General features: G+C 48.3%; 4 protein-coding genes across 4 annotated transcripts; 3 read left to right on the plus strand and 1 right to left on the minus strand.

Moving 5' to 3' along the window:
- Positions 1-155: 155 nt before the first annotated feature.
- On the plus strand, positions 156-14,988 carry I303_106555 (uncharacterized protein; the record flags this gene model as incomplete). Its single annotated transcript, XM_018411448.1, has 16 exons — positions 156-300; positions 407-550; positions 602-1,095; positions 1,162-1,495; positions 1,551-1,677; positions 1,738-1,937; positions 1,997-4,466; positions 4,523-7,126; positions 7,225-7,680; positions 7,748-9,614; positions 9,668-10,374; positions 10,431-12,814; positions 12,861-13,910; positions 13,965-14,110; positions 14,167-14,629; positions 14,729-14,988. 16 exons carry the CDS (start codon positions 156-158, stop codon positions 14,986-14,988), a joined length of 13,851 nt encoding a protein of 4,616 aa, XP_018259260.1.
- A 194-nt stretch (positions 14,989-15,182) lies between these two features.
- Positions 15,183-17,084, minus strand: I303_106556 (uncharacterized protein; the record flags this gene model as incomplete). The annotated part of the gene is made up of 5 exons (XM_018411447.1): positions 15,183-15,243; positions 15,352-15,590; positions 15,960-16,100; positions 16,192-16,773; positions 16,890-17,084. 5 exons carry the CDS (start codon positions 17,082-17,084, stop codon positions 15,183-15,185), a joined length of 1,218 nt encoding a protein of 405 aa, XP_018259259.1.
- Positions 17,085-17,426: 342 nt separating this feature from the next.
- I303_106557 (uncharacterized protein) lies at positions 17,427-18,495 on the plus strand (the record flags this gene model as incomplete). The annotated part of the gene is made up of 6 exons (XM_018411446.1): positions 17,427-17,436; positions 17,608-17,690; positions 17,821-17,935; positions 18,052-18,116; positions 18,222-18,301; positions 18,393-18,495. 6 exons carry the CDS (start codon positions 17,427-17,429, stop codon positions 18,493-18,495), a joined length of 456 nt encoding a protein of 151 aa, XP_018259258.1.
- A 1,299-nt stretch (positions 18,496-19,794) lies between these two features.
- Positions 19,795-23,513, plus strand: I303_106558 (uncharacterized protein; the record flags this gene model as incomplete). Its single annotated transcript, XM_018411445.1, has 2 exons — positions 19,795-22,040; positions 22,187-23,513. The coding sequence occupies 2 exons, from the start codon at positions 19,795-19,797 to the stop codon at positions 23,511-23,513; spliced, it is 3,573 nt and encodes a 1,190-aa protein (XP_018259257.1).
- Positions 23,514-23,660: the final 147 nt, after the last annotated feature.

Consider the following 23,660-nt stretch of genomic DNA (forward strand, 5'->3'; position numbering starts at 1 on the left):
AGAAATAAAGTCAAAGCGCTCTCTCATTTCGTCTCCTTATCCCTCATCTCACTTCCATTTCCATTTCTACATTCATCATATACCCAGAAGCAGCAGAGCAGGTGTATCTTCCTTGATCCTATCGTGCATCGTGTAGCAGAAAGGACTGGAGGAAGATGGCTGCTCCAGCTCTCGAAGATGGGGTTGATACCCCTTCTCCCCCTGATGGAGCAGGAACGGGAGCAGGAAATACCGGTACGGGCACGCTGGATTTCGATGTGACTGTCTTCAGGTCTTATCTTGAGTCCTTGCTTCTTCCTGGTAAGTAATCTCGCCGATCTCCACTGTAGGCTCACCGCACCGGCTTTCTTCCGTCTCATCTTTGCGGACAATGGGCAGCGAACTGACTTGTGAGCGCTTCACCTAGTCATGTCTGCAACGAAACAAGAGATAGAGGATACCCTATTCGAAGATCCGAACTTTGACGATAAGACAATTAGATTCGCTACTGATCCGGGATGTCAGGTGGTATATCTGACGAAAGAACGATATGTCGATGTCGACGAAGATGGTGAGTTAGGCCAGGGAGACTGACTCAGCTGCTAACTTACTTATCACCCAGATACACCTATAGCGAGAAATACATATAGACTACACTTACCACCCACTCCTCCTCATTCAACCAACTGCATCTCCACCCTCGCCCTAATCAAGATATCCCCGACTCTAGACTCCCTCAATCCACTGGGTACCCAATTACAATTCCTCCAGTTGTCCGCTTCGTCGGTCTTACCTTCGCTGGTATCCGACGATGTACCTTCAGGGGCTACGACAGCCGTCACAACCCCGACAGCTCAAGCGACGCCGTACGATGGTCTGCACAGCTTGGTCCACTGGGGTGTAGCACCATGGTTCGATTCTTACGTCTCATCCAAATCAAGTTTGACGGAAACAACCACCAGTAAGAAGAGTCAAGGTGAAGCCTCAATGGGTATCCCAGTGACCAAGAAGAAGTTCGCAGAGCTGGAGTTGAGCTTGTTGCATTTGAAGCAGAATGTTGAGATTCCGGAAGCTCGTCTCGGGGTTCATCCAGCCATTAGAAAGGCTGTTGCTCAGGTCAGTATCGTTGCGCACTCACGATGCCCGAAGTATACCATGCTGTATTGACTTGCCAGATTACAGTGCCATGCGAACGGGACGAGAGTATCTGTCGATGCTGTCGAGCCTGCAGCTTTACTCTCCGACCCAGCTTTCTTTAACAAGCTTCAAGCGGATGTCAACTCATGGATCAAGGAAATTCAATCCGTAACTAAATTATCTCGAGACGTCTCCTCGGGAACAGCTTCTCAAGAGATCAATTTCTGGCTCTCGATGGAACATGCTCTGGAGAACATCGAAGCTCAACTCAGAGGAGAAGAAGTCGGGCTAGCGATGGACGTACTCAAGCATGCTAAACGGTTTCACGCTACAGTCAGTTTCTTAGCTGATACAGGATTGAAAGAGGCTACGGATATTGGTAAGCGACTCTTTATGCTTGTATGATTTGATTTGTGCTGATGAAACGGTGATAGTGCACAAACATAATATTCTCATGAAAGACTTCCCGCTCGACGAGCTGTTGGCCGCAACTGATTTGGAGAAGATTCAGGAAGCTATCTACCTGATATTCGGACATATTAACAAGAAGCTCAAGCTCTCGTACGTTTGCTTTCCTTCCAACCTAGTTCTTCGCACTCATGCTTGTGTATGTCATTTCAGCCCGTACCCCATCCGGCGAACTCTTCCTCTCGTCGAAGCTATTTCCTCGGACTTCAACGATCAATTGCTAAAGGTACTCGGAAGCCAACGCCTGATGTACATGGATTATGGCAAATTGGAGGATGTCATGGCTATGGCGACTGAGGTCTTCGCGACCTGGGATGAGAACATGAAGGACTTCACCAATGTGGCTAGAGAAGGTACGTCATCAGTGTATTGACCGACATCTTGACCTCAAAGCTAATCTACTACGGTCCAGTCTCGCGTAAACGAGCCGAGAAATTCATCTCCATCAAAATCAACCCTGCTCATGCCAAACTTCAAGAACGAATCACTTATCTTCGGGGCTTCAGGCGCTCTCACGAACAGCTCAGAGTGATGACCTCCTCCACCAGAACATTTAGCGGTCTCGGTAATGATGCCCCATTCGAGATCGACATGGAGGAAGAAGTCCGACTGAGTTATGAAAACGTCAAGAACGTTGACGTCCTAGATGTGTCGTCTGAAGGATCGGAGATCTGGTACACTGCTGAAACGGCTTATAACGATGGAGTAGCAAGAATCGAAAACCAGATCATCTCTAGGCTTAGGGATAAATTGGCTACCGCTAGAAATGCTCAAGAAATGTTTAGAGTATTTTCCAAATTCAACACTCTCTTTGTTCGACCCAAGATCAGAGGGGCTATTCAGGAGTATCAGACCCGCTTGATCGAATCGGTAAAAGAGGATATTAGGAGATTGCGACAAAAGTTCACAGAAAACTACCGGAACTCGCAAGCCTATCACATGTCACAGATGCGTGACTTCCCATCCGTATCGAGTGCGATTATCTGGGCGAGGCAAATCGAAAGACAGCTTGTCACATATATGAGGAGAGTAGAGGATGTGTTGGGGAAAGGATGGGAAAGCTATGCAGAAGGTCATAAGCTTCAAGTTGAGAGCGCTTCTTTCAGGGCAAAACTGGACACTCGACCCCTTTATGATGCTTGGATAGGAGACATAACGAAACGAGGCAATCTGACGATCCAAGGAAGATTATTCGACGTCATAAGAACGCGAGCAACAGCAACCAACGCTCAAGGTCAACTTCAGTTGGTAGTCCAATTCGATCCCCAAGTCATTGCGCTGTTCAAGGAAGTGAGAGCGTTGATCTGGCTTGGCTTTCCGGTACCTTTGACAATCAGTCATAAAGCGAAAGACGCCAAAAGAGTCTACCCTCACGCAGTCAGCTTGATGGAGTCTGTCCGAACTTATACCCAGACGTTAGATTTGATTGAGCGGAACGAGGATGTGGCGCTGTTATTGGCTAGTTATCGATCTCACGCTCAACAGATGATTGAACGAGGTATCAAAATGCAATGGGATCACCTAGTGAATGCGTACGAGGGTCAAAGATTCGCGCCAGGCGGGGCGGTCGACGCTCGAGAGAACCGACACTTCCTCTTCGTGCGAGAATTCGCATCCGTCATCTCACTTCTTCAAGACAAAACCAATGCTCTGATCGACATTTCGAATGACATCACTCGAATCGTTGATGAGCTGTGTACCTGCGACTTCACCGCAGAGGTGTTCTCCAGTCTCTTGACCCAAGTCCAGAAAATTATTGATCATCTCAATCTGGAAAATTACAGTAACCTCGACGCCTGGGTAGTGACTCTAAACGAGCGGATCGACAACGTGCTCAAAGAAAGACTGGTGCAAGCAATCGATACCTGGTGTGAGGAGTTTGGTCGAGACGAAGAATCTACTCGGCCAAAGGGAGAGCTCTCAGTACCAAAGACTGGTAAGACCGACTTACTCATCGAACCTCTAGTTCACGAAATTCGAATTAGAAATCAAGTCATCTACCTTGATCCACCCATCGAATTGGCTAGGCAAGAATGGTTAGGCCAATTCCAAGATGCTCTAGGAGTGGTCTGTAATCTGAATCGGATCCGAAGTTCGCGATACGAAATCAGTCTACAAGTCGATGAAGCCGACATCGAAGCGACATCCTACGTTGGTCTCCTTACTTCTTTTGCGGAAGGAATCCTCGAAAAACCTCTAGCTCTGATCGAAGACAAGGTGCAAACAGTCAGCGCTTATGTCGACAAATGGCTTCAATTCCAGTCGTTGTGGGATCTAGAAGCAGAGTCTGTGTACAGCAGGCTGGGCGATTCTTTAGCAGATTGGGGTCAGCTTATTTCAGATATACGACAAGCTCGAACCACCTTCGATACAACGGACACCAAGAAAGAATTCGGTGTATGCGTCATTGACTACGCGAATGCCCAGAGTAAAGTCAACGCCAAATACGATTCGTGGCAAAGAGAATTGCTCAGCAGGTACGGAACAAAGCTTGGAACCTCTATGAAAGAGACCTATTCAGCAATATTGAAAGCTCGTACGGACCTCGAAACGCTCGCCATCGAAGGCTCATCGACAGCTCAAGCAGTATCCTTCATCACTTTCGTTCAAGATCTGAAGAGGAAAGTGGTAAAATGGGGGCCGGAGATCGAGGAGTTCAATTCCGGCCAGAAGACCCTGGAAAGACAAAGATATTCCTTCCCCAACGATTGGCTTTACGTCGACCAGATGCAAGGCGAATGGAGCGCCTTCTCTGATATTCTCAAGAGGAAGGACGATTCGATCAAGGAACAGGTTGCCGGTCTACAACTGAAGATCGTGGCTGAGGACAAGGTTATTGATGGAAGGATCAGGGAATTTGTCGCCGAATGGGAAGCAAATAAGTAAGCCTGGTTTACAACGTACATCAGGTACATGCTGATGGGCCGTATTTCTGAAGACCCCTTCAAGGCAGCATCAAAGCTGAAACGGCTATCAATACTCTCAACGTATTTGAAGGTCGACTGACTAGGTTGATCGAAGAATATGATTTGGTCTGTCGAGCGAAAGAAGCTCTTGACCTGGAACATACGAAAGACGATAGATTACAACCCGTCACCGAAGAGTTGCGGGATCTGAAAGCCGTCTGGACTGCCCTGTCAGGTATCTGGAGCAGACTGGCACAACTGAGAGAAACGCTTTGGTCCGCTGTTCAACCTCGAAAACTCCGACAAGAATTGGATGCAATATTATCTTCTACTCGAGATATGCCAAGTCGCATGCGACAATATGCGGCATTCGAGTATGTGCAAGACACGATTCGAGGTCTGCTGAAATCGAATATCTTGATCGGAGAGCTGAAGTCGGAAGCCTTAAGAGAAAGACATTGGTCGAAATTGCACAAAGCTCTGAGAATGCCTTCTACCCAAGCCACTTCCATGACACTCGGTCAAGTCTACGATCTCGACATCAAGCGGAACGAAGCGTTGATCAAGGAAGTCGTACTCCAGGCTCAAGGTGAAATGGCGTTAGAAGAATTCCTCAAGCAAGTCAGAGAAACGTGGACCTCCTACTCGCTAGATCTCATCAACTATCAGAACAAGTGCAGATTGATCCGAGGATGGGACGATTTGTTCAATAAGTGCGGTGAACACCTCAACTCCCTTACCGCGATGAGAATGTCTCCGTATTACCGAGTATTCGAGGAAGACGCTGCGGCTTGGGAAGAAAAGCTAAATAGGATTCACGTTCTTTTCGATGTCTGGATCGATGTACAACGGCAATGGGTATACCTTGAGGGCATCTTCTCCGGCAAGGCAGATATCAAACATCTTCTGCCTGTGGAGAGTGCTCGGTTCCAGAACATCAACTCAGAATTCCTGACCGTCATGAAGAAAGTCAACAAATCGCCTTTCGTCCTGGACGTTTTGTATATCGCTGGTATCCAGAAGAACCTCGAACGACTTGCCGATCTGCTTACTAAGATCCAAAAAGCACTCGGAGAGTACCTCGAAAAAGAACGATCATCTTTCCCACGATTCTACTTTGTTGGTGACGAAGATCTACTGGAAATCATCGGTAACAGCAAGGATATTAGACGTATCATGAAACACCTCAAGAAGATGTTTGCTGGTATCTCCACCTTGCAACTGAATGAAGAAGAGACCCAACTATTGGGGTTTTCGTCTAGAGAGGGAGAAGAAGTATCTTTCCGAGCGCCAATTGCACTGAAAGATTACCCAAAAATCAACGATTGGCTCGCTAAAGTTGAGTCGGAAATGAGGCTATCTCTCGCGCATCTACTGTCGCAAGCGGTACAACAACTCCAGAATTTCTTCCAAGTGGACTCAGATCTTTCGCTATCCGATCTGCTCTCTTGGATCGACTCATACCCGGCTCAGCTGGTGGTCTTGGCCGTGCAAGTGGCTTGGACCAATTTGGTAGAATCATCAATCTCTTCAGCTGAGCTTGCCGGCGCTCTCACCCTAGTATCCAAAACACTCGACTTGCTTGCTGATACGGTCCTTCAAGATATTGCAGTACTGCAAAGAAGAAAATGCGAACATCTAATAACAGAGCTCGTGCACCAACGAGATGTCATACGGTCACTGATCACGGCTGGAAGAAGAGATAATACCGCATTCGACTGGCTGTATCATATGCGATTCTACCTCAATGAAAATATCGAGGATCCTCTTCTTCGCCTGGAGATCCGTATGGCCGATGCGGTCTTCCCGTATGGGTACGAGTATCTCGGTATTCCCGATCGACTCGTTCAAACTCCTCTTACCGACCGATGTTACCTGACTCTCACACAGGCTCTCGATAATCAGCTTGGTGGTTCTCCCTTTGGTCCGGCTGGTACAGGTAAAACCGAATCAGTGAAATCCCTTGGTGTGCAGTTGGGTCGTTTCGTCCTTGTGTTCTGTTGTGACGAGACTTTCGATTTCCAGGCCATGGGCCGAATCTTCATCGGTCTCTGCCAAGTCGGTGCATGGGGATGCTTCGATGAATTCAATCGACTCGAAGAACGAATCCTCTCGGCCGTTTCACAACAAGTTCAAAGTATCCAACAAGGTTTGGCTCAAGCAGCTACCAATCCCAACGCCGAGGTGGAGCTCGTCGGCAAGAAATTGAAGATCAATACGAGAACAGGTATATTCATAACGATGAACCCCGGTTATGCAGGCCGATCTAATTTACCTGATAACCTGAAGAAACTATTCAGAAGCATGTCGATGACTCGCCCCGATCAAGAACTCATCGCTCAAGTCTTGCTGTTCTCGAAAGGTTTCAGGACTGCCGAGGTGCTCGCTTCGAAGGTGGTACCGTTCTTCAATCTCTGCGCGGAGCAGCTTTCCGCTCAACCGCATTATGATTTTGGTCTGAGGGCTCTGAAAGCTGTCTTAGCATCTGCTGGTATACTCAAACGAGATCGACACTTGAAACGCGGAGACCAGCAAGATGGGGCGGACCAGATCATTGAACAGCAAATCATGATTCAGAGTGTGACGGAAACTATTGTACCGAAGCTAGTTGCCGAAGATGTACCCCTTCTCAAAGCGTAAGTCCTATACACCAAACACGAGCCATTTTGATATACCCAATATGCGGCATCTGAATATGCCGAGCACGAGTTAGAATCACTGACGATGTTCGCAGACTTCTGGAAGATGTTTTCCCCGGAGTCGAGTACGCTCCTGTCGACCTCGATGCGCTCAAGGCCAAGATCTCAGAAGTCTGTCGAGAACGTCAACTTGTCGCTGGACCAGCGTGGATCGAAAAGGTGGTCCAACTTTATCAGATCCAGAATATCTCACATGGTCTCATGATGGTCGGTCCTTCCGGTTCGGGTAAAACCCAAGCTTGGCAAGTCCTCCTCAGTGCCCTTGAAAGGCTTGATGGTGTAGAGGGATCCCCATATGTCATTGATCCGAAGGCTATAGACAAGGAAGCTTTGTACGGTACTCTTGATCCGACGACCAGAGAGTGGAATGATGGTCTCTTCACCCATATATTGAGAAAGATAGTAGATAATGTCAGGGGAGAGACTACCAAGAGACATTGGATCATATTCGATGGTGATGTCGATCCGGAATGGGTTGAAAATTTGAACAGGTGAGTATACGCTGGTTTTGCTTCTTTCCCTTGATCATGAAGAAACATCAGCTGATCAGCTCCGCAGTGTTCTTGACGACAACAAATTACTCACTCTGCCGAACGGTGAACGTCTGAACCTGCCGTCCAATGTCCGGGTCATGTTCGAGGTTGAGCATCTACGATATGCTACTCTCGCAACGGTCAGTCGATGTGGTATGATCTGGTTCAGCGAACAAGTAATCGATACTGCCATGATCTGTCGACACCATCTCGACATCCTGGCCACGATCCCAATCGGCGCAGAGGATGACGAGTCCCCTGACTACATCACCACAGCGCCCGCCAACTCCCAGATCGACGTTCAAAAGCAGATCGTCACGATCCTTGAACCGCATTTCGGATCGGACGGATTAGTCAATTCCGCGCTGACGTTCGCCGAGAAGTGCACTCATATAATGGATTTCACCCCTATCCGGGCTCTCAACACCCTATTTTCCTTGCTCAAGGCCACTGTTCGAAATATTCTAGAGTACAATGTCCGACATACCGATTTCCCTCTTGCGTCAGACAAGGTCGAAGCTTATGTCACCAGAAGATTACTTCTCAACATCGTTTGGTCATTCGTCGGAGATGCAAAATTAGATGTTCGAGCCGAATTAGGAGAACATCTTCGGCGAGAGTCAGGTATAGACACCCCTGTCTTAGGTCCTGGAGCATCCCTGATAGACTATGATGTCGATGTCGCCTCTTCGGCTTGGATCGCTTGGCAATCCCGAGTACCCACTGTCGAAGTCGAGACCCACGCCATCACCTCGGCTGATGTGGTCATCCCCACTATCGATACCGTACGACATGAAGAAGTTTTATATAGCTGGCTCGCCGAGCATAAACCACTGATCCTCTGTGGTCCTCCTGGTTCTGGTAAAACGATGACGCTGTTCAGCGCATTGCGAAAATTGCCAGATCTCGAGGTCGTCGGCCTCAACTTTTCCAGCGCCACCACTCCAGAACTAATCCTGAAGACATTCGAGCAGTACTGTGAATACCGAAAGACTCCTAATGGGGTCGTTCTCGCTCCTCAACAGATCGGTCGATGGCTTGTGGTATTCTGCGATGAAATCAACTTGCCTGCGACCGATAAATACGGTACGCAACGAGTAATCTCCTTCCTCCGACAGATCATGGAATGTAATGGTTTCTGGCGCACGTCAGATCTCGCTTGGGTGAAGATGGAAAGGATCCAATTTGTCGGTGCTTGTAATCCACCTACAGATCCTGGTCGAGTACCGCTCAGTCATCGTTTCATGCGCCATGCCCCGGTGGTCATGGTAGATTACCCGGGAGAAATATCTCTCAAACAGATCTACGGTACTTTCAACAGGGCTTTACTCAAGGTCATTCCCACTCTTCGAGGTCATTCCGACGCCCTCACCGATGCCATGGTAGAATTCTACTTGGCGTCTCAGAAACGATTCACTGCGGACATACAAGCTCATTATATCTATTCTCCACGAGAATTGACCAGGTGGTCAAGAGGTATATACGAAGCTATAAAACCTCTCGAAACTCTGTCCGTGGAAGGATTGGTGCGAGTCTGGGCTCATGAAGCCTTACGATTGTTCCAGGATAGATTGGTGGCTGAAGAGGAAAAAGCGTGGACGGACGACAAGATCGATTCGACCGCTTCGGCGCATTTCCCTCAGATCAACCATACGGAAGCTCTGGCTAAACCCATCTTATTCTCCAACTGGACTTCCAGAAACTATATACCCGTCAATAGGGAACAATTACGAGAATACACCAAAGCTAGATTGCGAGTGTTCCATGAAGAGGAATTGGATGTCCAGCTCGTGCTGTTCAATGACGTCCTTGATCATGTTCTGAGGATTGATAGAGTATTCAGGCAGATCCAAGGTCATCTCTTGCTGATCGGTGTCAGCGGTGGAGGAAAGGTAAGTCATGGTGCCACGATACATCTCACATAGGCTGACACAAACATACATAGACTACCTTATCTCGATTCGTGGCGTGGATGAACGGTCTCAGCATCTATCAGATCAAAGTGTCCAACAAGTATACCGGAGCTGACTTCGATGAAGATCTTCGAACGGTACTCCGACGGGCAGGCTGCAAAGGCGAGAAGATATGTTTCATCATGGATGAATCGAACGTTCTTGATTCCGGTTTCCTGGAAAGGATGAATACGTTACTCGCCAATGCGGAAGTTCCAGGTCTTTTCGAGGGAGACGAGCATGCCGCTTTGATGACGGCTTGTAAGGAGGGATCTCAACGAGATGGACTGATGCTTGATTCCCACGAAGAGCTGTACAAGTGGTTCACTCAACAAGTCGCGCGAAATCTACATGTGGTTTTCACTATGAATCCACCTGCCAACGGTCTCGCATCGAGAGCCGCAACTTCGCCCGCGCTGTTCAACAGATGTGTCTTGGATTGGTTTGGTGATTGGTCGGATCAAGCTTTATATCAAGTCGGTTCTGAATTCACCCAAACGCTCGATCTCGATATGGCATCTTACATCCCCATTACTCCTTTCCCTGTCGCTTATCGAGATCTCGCCTCGCCCCCTACTCACCGACAAGCAATTATCAACGCCATGGTCTACATACACCAGTCCATGCAGAGCATAACGAGCAAGTTAGCCAAACGACAGGGTAAATATAATCATATAACCCCCGGGCATTTCTTAGATTTGTAAGTACAGAAGATTGCGTAAACAGAGAACGATGTTAGCTCACCGCTGTCCATAGCATCAATCACTATGTACGGTTGTTCAATGAGAAGAAGGAAGAATTGGAAGAGCAACAACGACACCTCAACGTCGGTCTTGACAAGCTCCGCGACACTGTCAGTCAAGTTGAAGAACTTCGACATAGTCTCGCAGCCAAAAGCTCTCAATTGGAAGCCAAGAATGCCGAGGCCAATCAAAAACTCAGACAGATGGTCACGGATCAACAGGAGGCCGAAGCGAAGAAGGCCGCATCAATTGAGATTCAAGCTGCTTTGGTGGAGCAGGATAGGTTCATACAAGAACGACAGGAGATTGTGAGGGAAGATCTTGCTCAAGCTGAACCTGCCGTGCTGGAAGCCTTGGCTGCTGTAGGCAACATCAAGAAGCAACATCTATCCGAAGTGCGATCTATGGCCAACCCACCGGAAGCCGTCAAGCTTGCTATGGAGTCGGCTTGTTCCGTATTGGGACATCAAATTGACTCTTGGAGAGCTGTGCAAGGTATCATCAGAAGGGACGATTTCATCTCAAGTATCCAGAATTTCGACACCAAGAAGATGACCAAATCTGTCCGGGACCGAATGATGAGAGATTACATCAACAAACCGGCTTTCAACTTCGAGACTGTCAATCGAGCAAGTAGAGCTTGTGGTCCCCTAGTACAATGGGTGATAGCTCAAGTGCGATTCTCCGAGATTCTTGACAAAGTAGCACCTCTCCGACAGGAGGTCGCTTCTCTTGAACACCAAGCCGAGAATACCAAGAAACAAGCGCAAATCGCCACTGATACTGTAGCTGAATTAGAAGCTTCAATCGCTCGATACAAGGAGGAATACGCCCTGCTCATTAGCGAAACACAAGCGATTAAGAGTGAGATGGACAGAGTACAAAGCAAGGTAGATCGAAGTATGACCTTGCTCAAGAGTCTGTCATCCGAACAAGAAAGATGGGATGCTGGAAGCAAGACTTTCGAGACTGAGATGGGTACCATCGTCGGGGATGTCATGATCTCAGCAGCGTTCTTGGCCTACGGTGGTTTCTTCGATCAACATTATCGAGAACTCATGCGCAGGGAATGGGTAGATCACCTGTCTGAAGCTGGAGTATCGTTCAAAGCGGATCTTGCGCTTGCCGAATTCCTCTCAACAGCAGACCAACGTCTCGGATGGCAAGCGAATGCGCTTCCGGCCGATAACCTTTGTGTTGAGAATGCTGTCATGCTCAACCGATATAATCGATACCCACTCATTGTCGATCCTACTGGTCAAGCTGCAACCTTCTTGCAAAACGAGTACAAGGACCGCAAGATCACTGTCACCTCGTTCTTGGACGAGGCTTTCCTCAAGAACCTCGAGAGTGCCTTGCGTTTCGGTAATCCATTGCTTATCCAGGATGTGGAGAATCTTGACCCGATCCTCAACTCGGTTCTCAATAGGGAATTACGTCGTACAGGTGGACGAGTACTTATCCGGATAGGCAATCAAGACATCGATTTCTCTCCTGCATTCACCATGTTCCTCTCGACGCGTGATCCATCAGTCGAGTTCTCCCCCGATATCTGCAGTAGAGTCACTTTCGTCAACTTTACCATGACGCGAAGTAGTCTTCAGACACAAGCTCTGGATAAAGTGCTCAAGGTGGAAAGACCGGAAATCGATCAGAAACGAACCGACCTGATGAAACTGCAGGGAGAATTCAGACTCCGTCTGAGACATCTTGAACGATCTCTTCTACAAGCACTCAACGAATCATCGGGTAGTATCTTGGACGACGACAAAGTTATCGAGACCTTGGAAGTTCTAAAGCGGGAAGCTGCTGAAGTGACCAAGAAAGTGGAAGACACGGATGTGGTCATGCGAGAAGTTGAGTCTGTCACTGGAGAATATCTTCCTCTGGCTCAGGCTTGTAGCGGTATCTATTTCACCCTCGAACAACTCGCCAATATCAACCATTTCTATCAATTCTCCCTGGATTATTTCCTCGCGATATTCGATTATATACTCCTACAAAACCCTAATTTGAAGGGTGTCACCGATCTACAAGCTAGAAAATCGATATTGCTCCAAGATATCTTCCTTGTCGCGTACCAACGGACCTCGAGATCCCTCTTGCATACGGACTATCTGGTGCTGGCTATCTCTTTGGCCAAGCTCAGGCTTAGAGGTGATATAGATGCGGCTGTATTAGATGAATTGGACGCAGTCCTTGAAACTCCCAGCGGAGGGGCTCAAGCTGAGCTTAAACTTACGGCGGAACAGAGGAGAAGTTTGGATAGTTCAATAGGGACTGATATGGCCAAGGTGCTTGAGCGGGATATAGAGGAGAACGGTGAAAACTGGAAGCAGTTCTCGGTTTCTGCTACGCCGGAGAAGGAAGTGCCATGGTGTTGGGCCGAAGCTGACGGTGAGTCTGATGATGACATACCAAGCGATGCTGATCGTCTTCTCAGACCTATTCGTTGCGGCAAGACGTATGACGATGATCAAGCTCTTCCGACCGAATCGACTCATCCAAGCACTTTCTGCGTTCGCCGACCTTGCCTTTGGTGCAGATCTAGCCAGTCAAGCTGGATATGACTTACAAGCGGTTGTTGCAAATGAGGTCAGCCCTACTCATCCGATCGCACTCGCATCAGTCCCTGGATACGATGCAAGTTACAGAATCGACAATCTTTGTCGAGCGGTCGGTACCGCATGCGCATACGTCGCTATGGGTTCAACGGAAGGTTTCACCCTTGCCGATCAAGCTATAGCAAACGCTGCCAGAACTGGAACATGGGTATTGTTGAAGAACGTTCACTTGGCTCCGGGATGGTTAGCTCAGCTCGAGAAGCGATTACACAGCTTATCGCCCAACCGAAACTTCCGACTATTCTTGACTATGGAAACCAATCCCGTCATTCCTGTCAACATCCTTCGCCAATCGCGAATCATCATGAACGAACCTCCTCCTGGTGTCCGAGCCAACCTTCTTGATACCCTCAAGGGAATCCCTCAGTCTCGCCTCAGTAGCGGACCGACCGAAAAATCAAGACTATTCTTCTTGTTAGCCTGGTTCCACGCAGTGGTGCAAGAACGTCTCCGATACTTGCCTTTGGGATGGAGTAAAGGATACGAGTTCAACGATTCTGACTTCGACGCTGCTCTGAATACCATTGACGCGTGGCTCACGGCCCTGGCGAAGGGCAAAGCTAATGTCGATCCTGCTCAAATACCGTGGGTAGCGCTTAGCACGCTCATCAAACAAGCCGTTTATGGTGGACGAGTAGACTCAGATTACGATCAAAGGGTCGTGGACGCCTTTGTAGATAAGGTCTTCACTGCTCGAGCGTACGATCCCGACTTCAAGCTTGTCGAACATTCTGATGGAGGCCTGATTGTACCTGAAGGAACGCAGATGAGCCACTTCATCGCTTGGGCGCAAGCTCTACCCGAACGAGAACCACCCGCATGGTTGAGTTTGCCTAGTACCGCCGAAGGATTAGTTGCTGCTGCTGAAGGTCAGTCCGTCCCTTGGTATATACGATTATCAAATACTGACAATATTGCAACAGGTGATGCATTGATGGTGAAATTGCGAAAGATGAGGACGACGGACGATGAAGAGGACGAAAGTGGACCAGCGACTACTAGTGGTAGACCTGCTTGGATGAATGCTCTAAAAGCGCATGCGGAAGGATGGCTGAGTACCCTTCCTAAGGTCAGTGCGCGATTTCATTTACCCAGATTGCACGGGCTGATCTTTTGATTCCGCAGGGTATCGCCACACCCCAAAATGACAACTCTCCATTGTCTCGATTCCACCTTCGAGAAGTATCGACTGGATCCAAATTACTCCAACGGATCCGAAGGGATCTGTCGGAACTCGTCCAAGTATGCAGTGGTGATCTGAAACAAACCAACGAACTGCGTGCTTTGATGTCCGACCTGAACAAAGGAACAGTACCAACCCACTGGAAGAAGTTCAAGATGCCGAAAGGAACTGCCGTCGCTTCTTATATTGCCAATCTCTGTGAAAGGCTCAAACAGCTAGAGGAAATTGCGACTTCCCAAAGACAGGGTGGTGCAGGTATCTGGTTAGGTGGATTGTTCCAGCCTGAAGCATTCATAACTGCTACTAGACAAGCAGTAGCGCATAAACAGGGATGGTCTTTGGAACAGTTGGTATTGAGTGTGGATGTTGAGAAGACGGGAGGAGAAAGCTCATTCACTATACAGGGTATGCGTTGATTTCCCTTTCCCCTCGCACCTTGACATTGTGCAAGTTAGCGATCAATTACGATTCAATGCTATTGCTGACACTGTTGCATGGATTTAGGATTGAATCTCCAAGGAGCATCGTGGACATCTGATCAACTCGTTCTCAACGATGGGAATTCAGTCACCCTTGGCCCCTCGCAGATTGTTTGGAAGAGACACGATGACTCAGCGCCACAAAAGGATAGGACGGTCAATCTACCTGTGTACTTGAATGGTGATCGATCGGATGTCCTATTTAGTGTGGATCTGCCGACGGAGATACAAGGTCAACAACAGGATATCGTTGCTCAACGAGGTGTTTGTTTGACTGTTGCGTGAGGTGTGCTGTAAACGGGAAAAAATTTCATTTGCAATGCTCTGCGCTTAATGCTTCATTCGCTGTGGTTATGATTTTAGCTTTGATACGGTGATTTGTAGGTAAAGTAGATATGCATTATGACATGACATGACATGATATGAATGCGTTCTTGACCAATTTGGCATATTAACATAGATAGGTCGTTTGTAGGTACTTATCCCATCAATTGCGATACATCCGCGGGTGGTCTTATAGTTTGCGAGAACGTCAACAATCTACAGAGCGCAATGTGGTATGAGTATGATCAGCAAGAATCAAAAGTTTCATACGCCTACAACATGGACTGAAGGCAATTGATCCATGTTCGGAGGTCCAGGACTCACCTCTTGACAGCCTGAATGTATTTTCTCGAGACTTCGTCATTCAACACATGCGCAATATTATCTTGACCAATCTTCTCTCTTGCTGATCGCTCGTGAATACCGACGGAGGTTACTCCGATAGGCCACGCTGCGTTTCCTATGGACAGTCGTAGATATGCGTCGTTCGCTTTGAGATATGAGCGGGATTGCATGTGGTGTACTAGTTCTGCTAAGAGTCGGAGTACGTCCGGGGGGAGGTCCTAAAAAGGGACAGGATCGTCAGTGAGCGGAAAAGAAGGCTGCGCGAGAAGCTGGCCAGAAGAGAGTGGGAATGGTGAGAGACCAGTTTGAGTAAGAGGTGTAGAAGCAGGATAGGTGGGAGGCACGTGGGGCAGAGTGCGAACGAGTGGAAGGAGCGGAGAGGGAGGGAAGAAAGGAGGGAAGAGGGAGGGAGAAGGGAGTAGGGTGGTGAGAGTAATATGAGACGGGGACGAGGATGGGATGTGGCGAGAGGCAGGGAAAAGGGGAGAGAAGATGAATGAAGGTAGGAGGGGAAGGTGAAATGGCGAGGGGGATGGGAGCAGGGAGGATGGAGACGGGACAGCGGAAGAGTGAAAAGGCGGACTCACTCTCGATCGCAGCGATTTAAACAATGGTTTCAGATTCTGCGCAGACTGCACCTGTGTGGCAGCTGCCATTCGACCTTGAGTCGACCGGCGTATCTCCTCTGGTCGGAGATCCATGTACTCCTCCCACTCTTTGACCACGTTCTAAGAGCGAGAGTCAGCATCCTTGTCTCTCACTTGAGGCCAGCTACAAGCAACAAACGAGAGATGCAGAGACGTGAAGAATTGCACTGACCTTCAATGCATAATAGATCAACGGATATAGTTTGTTTGGATCCGACTTGACCAATCCTAGATCCAGTATACCTAAATCTTGACCCCGTTTCTTCGTACCATTATCTTTTGGCTCGAATTGATCATCCTTCTCCGAGTTTGCGTTCGCTGTAGTACCATTGTTGTTATTTGAGTTGTCCTTCTCATTCTCGATTTCTTGGATCAATTTTGATTTTGATTTTTCTTCGGATTGTTTATGCAGTTCTCTCGCTTTCCTCTCAATCTCCTTCTTGTCTACCGAAGACTCCATCTCTTCTAGGGCTTTCATGAAATCGTTTCGTCCATGATGACCTCCTCCAGCTTGACCATCTATCAATTCCAGCGCCCTCAACCTCAATCGACGTTCTTTATCGGATTCACCGAATAGCCTGATGGGTTGACCTTTGGCTCTCAGTCGCCGTATACATTCTTCAGGCGATATATTGAATCCTTCCTTCTCCCCAGTACCGGATCCAGATCCAGATGGTTCGGGGGTATTGCGTGATGAAGACGGAGCTGAAGAGCCTGCTAAGCGTTTCAAAGAAGCATGACGAGCTTGATCGGCCTAAAATCCAGTCGAAAGACAGTCAGTATGGGATGGTAAACCCCGACTTGCGGCGACCACGGGATGATCGATGCTTTCCAGTGAAACCTGAAATGCTATGCAGAGCAGAGACCCACCTCTTTCTTCATTTTCTCTTGCCTCTCTTGATCCCTCTTCGCCCTCTCCTCTTGCCGTTTACGCTTGAGCTCTTCCTCCTTCAGCCGCTCGACATCCGCCCTCCTCATGTATTTGTTGGCTGGTCCTGCTCCATCCCCAGATTCCACTTCTAATGCTTTTCGTTTTGCAGATATCTCAGCTAGGAGGCCGTCCATTATCGTTTATAGTGGTGCTCGTCCAATGCTCGTGTTTACTGTTATCAATGCGGGTTTATTCATGGTATCGTATAGGTTCTGACGCGAAGGATTGATGTCAGTTGAATTCAAACGATTCATGGCATTACGGTGGCAAAATAACAACAGTGAGATCTTGCCACTTTCGGTAATTCAAGTGAGAACAGGACCCAGATGATGCGTCACTAGCCGCAACCAACCTCCTCCTTCACAACGACGACATTGTGACGACTTGGTATCAAGTTGCATCTTCGTCACAGAGATATATAGCGAATCTTATACATCGCTACAGAGGATAGACAGACAGACAGATAGCCAAGCAGGATGGCAAAGGGTAAGCTGTAAACTTCCACAGTTCAGACCTGTCATCGTGATCAGCAGTGGTCGCACGAGCATCCTCTCGAACCCACATGCTAAGGGGACGAAATCGTAATTCCCATCCTCCACACTACCTGAGAATCACAAGAGAGAAGCTTCAGCTGACATGTCATCCGCCTGCGTGCAGTACCGCGAAGTTTCCGACTCCTGTCAGAGCTCGAGCATGGAGAGAAGGGTATCGGAGACGGATCGTGCTCTTACGGTCTGAAGGTGAATACCGGTATTCTCAGCTCTCGGTAACACGGTCCAGAACCATCGGCGTTCATCCTCCTCTGAGCCAGAATATCCTCCGGCAGATAGTGGTATCGCAGCTCACACGCATTGTGTATGACTTTTGCAGGATTCAGATGACATTGCCATGTACGAATGGAACGGGACCATTCTCGGACCTCCTCATTCAGCTTACGAGAACCGAATCTTCAGTCTGAGTATCTATTGTGGGGACAGATATCCAGGTGAGTCGACTGCTCACTGTCACACATATACCGATACATCAATACTCGATTTGATCGTATTTGTTTGCCTCGATGATCGTTGGGTATATAACTGACTAATGGTCGTTGACGCTCAGATCTCCCTCCTTTGGTCAAATTCGAAAGTCGAGTTACCCTTCCGTGCGTAGATCAACAAGGTTTCGTAAGTCCGCCAATAGGATTCATTGCATAACTTTTTGACCCTCATTGCCTCTCGTTCGGTCTGAATCGGCGCAATGAGCTTATCATGACGGTCTACGTATCAAAGGTCAACTTCTCCCGAATCCCCTCAATCTCTAACTGGAAGAGAGATTTCACTCTCGAGACAGTCTTGGTAGAATTGCGAAGGTGAGTCTGGTATACTGCGTCGCTTTCCACTTGTCCTACAGAGAGTCTTCCAAGTCGAAGACGTTGTGCTGATCTGCGATGATGACTTCAGAGATATGGCCGCCCCATCAAATCGAAAGACCCCTCAACCTCCTGAGGGCTCCGAATACCCACCTGCCGATCTCGAGGCGATCGCTAAGCAACGAAAACTCTAGACAATTTCAACGACTACTCCCGTTGAATCAGCCGGTTCCTATTGACGTTCAGATTCCCCTTGGAATGTGGCAATCGATTACTTCAATTAACTCCGCTTCATTGTGAGATACCAGTTAGACTCATTCAAGCTTCAAGCTTTATCACGTGTTGAGTAACAAACTCGATGTTCATGCAAAGCATACCCAATATTCCGTCTTACTGACCATCACTCGATGACGAAGAACTCACAGGCTCAACTGCGATTCCCTCAGGGCTATTCAGTTGACCGACATCATTGCTGACTTCTTTGGTACGGCCACTTGCATCCTTTCGCCGATCCGTCCGAGGCGCCTGTAGCCGTTCTTCAGATTGAAGGCGAGAGGCGAAAGGCTAGACTTGACAATTGGAGGACGATCGTAGCTACCGGAGAGACCATCCCTTACCACCAGGCGGTGTGGTCCGCTTTCGGACCGTCTCAAGTGCCGACAGAGACAATGTTCTTCCTTTGTCGATTGTGCTTCCAACTTTACGCACAGCAATATGAAACAGGTCAACAACCCCCCTTTGTGTCGGATTGACTTTGGACAACGCGTGTATGTGTAAACACACACGATGGACCTTTTTGACACATTTATCCTTTGTTTGCGGATCTTCCTCACTTGCACTTCTTTAGCCATCCGTGCTCATGCTCATGCTCATCATTCTTTCCCGATGAAGCATAATTGTCCGTCCGTCAAAGGACGGTCATTTTCTAAAATGGAGGACAGGCTAACGAGGAAGAAGGAAGATTCGAAACGCCTTCAAGCGAGATAGACTAACCCATTCCATGCCCAATTCTTCTCAATTCAAGGGGCAGATACTAAATATGGGAAAAGGATATGCTTGTTATGAGAGCAAGATCTAGACCTGACTGGATGCGTCAACTTTCGATTATCGTCAATCATGATTGGGATCAATTATCTCTTGAAGTGACCACCCGCTCCCACTTTGATTATCCTTATCGTTCACTAAATCCACTTAAACCCATTTCATGACTCCATCACCTTGATTGGTCTTTTTATCGTTATTCTCGTTGTTACAGGCGAACAGCGACTTTGCCTCTTTCTGCTTCGATTATCCTTTTCCTTTTCGTCTGCTATCTCTACTTCAGCTGGTCCTGAATTAGGTGGTTCATCAGACTTGCTTGACTCGCCAATATCCTCACGCATCAAGTCGTGCCATCAACATTCGCGTACTCATTTTTTACTTGAGCGCTTACTCCGCAACATCATCGATTTTTTTCGCCAGTTGATCTTCCGCGGACCAGCCAACAGTGCACAATGCCCTCCGCTATCTCCCTCTCGTCATCCATTATTCCGGACTTCAAGGATCTCCGATCGAAGACAAAGTCACCTTCATTCTCATTACCGAAATCGCCCAAAGCAGCCAAGAGGTTTTTCGGCTTCCCCTCAAGCGATGATTCGCCACCTGTACCGCCCTTACCCTCTGCATCGCATCATCATCATAATCCCTCTTCTGCATCTCTCGGTTCAGCTTCCGCTTCAAGCTCATCTACTCCCCTTGGTGGCTTCTCCGGCGCAACAGTCGTTCGGACTCCTCAAGAAGCTTTGGAGGGTATAAAATCACTTACACCCCCTGTTCTTCCTCAACTGCCGATCGCGCACGCATACATGTATACGAATGGCAAGAAAGAGCCCCAGATCAAGCACATGCCGAATCACCTACACTCGCAATCCAACTCATTGGATAGAGGTAACAGGAACAAAGGTGATAATGTCCACCCTATGACTGGTCAAACGATCCATCGATCTCAATCGGCTACGGAAGAACTTCGATCACCTATCTCTGCATTGACTTCTGCGACTGGTCCACCGACGCCCTCGACGGCACCGCCATGTAGATCGGGGATCGTAGGCGTACGAGGCGTGCTGAAATCGCCGAGCTATGGGTACTTGAGGAGCGACGAGACTGCTAACGAATGGGCAAAGGAGGTTCTGGGTAGTATAAGGATAAGTACCGATCACAAGGATTCGGCTTTCTCGTTTGGCGCTTTTACGCATGGTGAAGGCGAAGGTGAGGACTTGACCTCATTCATCGAGTCGTACCGCACCAAACACGACACTTTGCAAGCTGTCCATCCTGGCTTTGCTTCTCATGATGTCAATTCCTCCACGACTTCCGTCCAGACTTTCGGGCACGGACACAACCTCGAAACACAATCGAAGGGATGTGTACAGCCTCAAGCTCAACCTCTTCCTGAACCTGTCATCCGACAAGGCTACACAGAAGATCAGTACAAGCCTTACACTCAACCAGAACCGCGTCCTTCAGGATCATCGATCGGATCAAGTATGATGCTTGACGAAGCTAGCTATCCTCCCAGATCATCTTCTACTTTACAACACCTCGAAGAGGTCAAATTCACTCCTATTCCACCTACGTCGACTTACTCGGAAGTGTCCTCTTCGCAATCCCGCATGACGGCTACTCCTGAAAACGAATACGACGACGTGGAATACGATCCATTTAAGAAGATCAGCCATTATCCCTCTTCATCAATATCCACCTTGCCCACCTCAACCTCAACCTCAACTGCAACACCAACACCAACAGTCAAAGAGACAGAAACGCCGGAGAGACTGATCAAATATACTACGCCGACATACCCGCAAGCTAATCCAGTGGAATCGACTTATTCGCCATTAGGATCCAAGACGAGACGCTTGGCGGGCGAAGAGGAAGAAGACAGATCGTTCATGTTAGCTCTACCCACTCAGGATTTCACCAGATCACCTTCTACGCATTCTATGAATCCTCCCAGTCCCGTCCAAAACGTTGCCGCACCAGACCAAGAAGCAGAATCTCCTGAATCGCTCACTTACAATTCACCGTTACTCCGACAATCACGTTCACAATCCAAGTCTGATCTCGGTCATGGCCATGGCCGTGCACAGGGCCATGTCAGGTCACCTTCTACTCCTACCCCTATCCCTTCATGTTCAGCAAGTTCCGCTATTCCTCGATCGATTCAGACACACCACCGAAGTCCTTCTTCTCCTGCAGAATTTACCCCTTCTCCCCTTTCGCCAGGCCCGAACGCGCCCATCTCTCGTTTCAGCAGAAGACCCTCGCTCCTTTCTGATCGAAGTACCCTCAAGACACAGCCTCACCGACCTCCCACTCGAATCAGCGTCAAACCAACGCCAACGCCAGCGGCAGCACCAAGAAGGATATCCGTTCAAACTCCCTTCCACGCTACCATGCTTCAAGATAAAGTCCAATTACTCCCTGATCCAAATTCGCCAAATCTGATCTTGTTGAACCTCGAATTCGCTTACTCCTTGGACGAAAAGCCGAATAACGAAAAAGTGATTATACCTTTACAGATTTTGCAGAAGCAGGCACCGAACCAACTGGTAGCATGGATCGAAAGGTATTTAAGTAGGAGTCAAATCAGTGACAAAAAGGTGGTTTCGACGGTCACGACGATACCGGAGATGACGGATGGTGAGAGTGCGGAAGAGAGTGATTTGGAGAGTGATAATGGCTTGAATGCGTTATTGAGGTGAGTCCAGGATTGGCCGATGCAGTGCTACTACAATTATGATATCTTTCGTCAGGATAAAGTGGAATCAGACGCAATAGCTTAGTTTTAGTTTTTGCTTTGACTCGAAGCTGACGCTGATGAGTACTTGTCTCTTGGGGATACAGGGATGAATACCTCAACTCAATTCTCATGCCGAATTCACCAACACTATCAACAGCCGCAAATGCACGCACGGGTCTAGCGATAGAACACCTCTTATCGATGTCCGGCTCCGACTCCGGGTCTGCAATCAAAGTAGCTAACGAGCTCGACTCAAGTAATCTCCCGCCTACTCCAGCATCAATGCTGAACACCTTGGATGATTTGCCCACACGGGTTCAATCGCCAAATAATCAGATGTGGAAGCGTGGAGTGACTCCTAGACAGTATGAGCAATTACAAGGGATATATCCTACGCCATTGTCGTCTCTTGGACCGACTTCTCAGTATGAAAATGACGATGACGAGGGTGACAACGTCGAGGTAGAAGGACCTGACGTTGGTCAGGTTTCACATGACGAGTCGACTATTGGAGCGTGTCCTGATGCTGCGGCTCTTCCGGATGGGCAATCCAACAGCTGTGGCCAAAGCAATGACCATGAAGAAGAGGAGGGGGAGGAAGGTGTTGAAGGTGATGAAAGCCATGACAAATTCGAAGAACATTGGATACCTCCGAAAACCCCTCCATTGAGTATAAGACGACACTCTAAATCGCATTTACCTCCTTCGACTCCTGCTCCTACGTCTATATCTGCCCGAAGGACAAATACGCCTACGCCATTCTCCACCAAAGCTCAAACACAAAGAGACGTAGAAGAAGGGAAAGGAGGAGAAGCAGGAGGTTTTGGTAATGAAGACAGTACCGATCAAGGGAAATTGAGAGAATTCAGGATATTCTTAACTCGCGAAGCGGGATCATGGCATCGAATTGCCCATCGACTCTTATCCGGCAGATGGGGTCATATGAGTCAGGATATCAGGTCAAGGGTGATTGAGGAGTTGGAATGGTGTGATATGGCCGACCTGAAAGATGAGATCGACCTGGAAGATGGATCGAAAGGCTCTTCATACCCAGTCAACGGCGATGTCAGAGCTGATGGAGGTGGTCGAATAAATCAGTCGCCAGTACCTCCATCATCAACGACGCAAAGCTCCAGCACAAGCACAAGCACACGAGGAAGAGAAAGACAAATGAGGCCTACGCATAAACCCTCAATGTCAGCTGATTTCATAGGTTTCGCACCTCTCAACGGAAGCTCTAACTCCAACTCCAATTCTGATATCACAGTAGATGATTATCCGAATCATCCGATCTCGATTCCGAATCCGAATGCAAATTCAAACTCAACGAAGAAAGTGACGAGGAGCAGCTCGTCGACTTCGTTGATGATGTTGCGCAGTAAGGGGAGTCGGATAAGCGGAGTTGCTCGAGGTGGATCAGGGTATATATGAGCAAATGTATGGTCATTCGAATAGAAACGTGCATCGTGCATTTATTCGTACTCCTTCAGTGCAAACAGCCTGGAGTCCGCTCAGTATTGCCCGTATGTATATTATGCATTATGCATCACGGTCGACAGCTGGTTTTCGGTTTTAGCT

The sequence above is a fragment of the Kwoniella dejecticola genome, chromosome 8, assembly GCF_000512565.2.
Source record: "Kwoniella dejecticola CBS 10117 chromosome 8, complete sequence".
Lineage (NCBI taxonomy): Eukaryota > Fungi > Basidiomycota > Tremellomycetes > Tremellales > Cryptococcaceae > Kwoniella > Kwoniella dejecticola.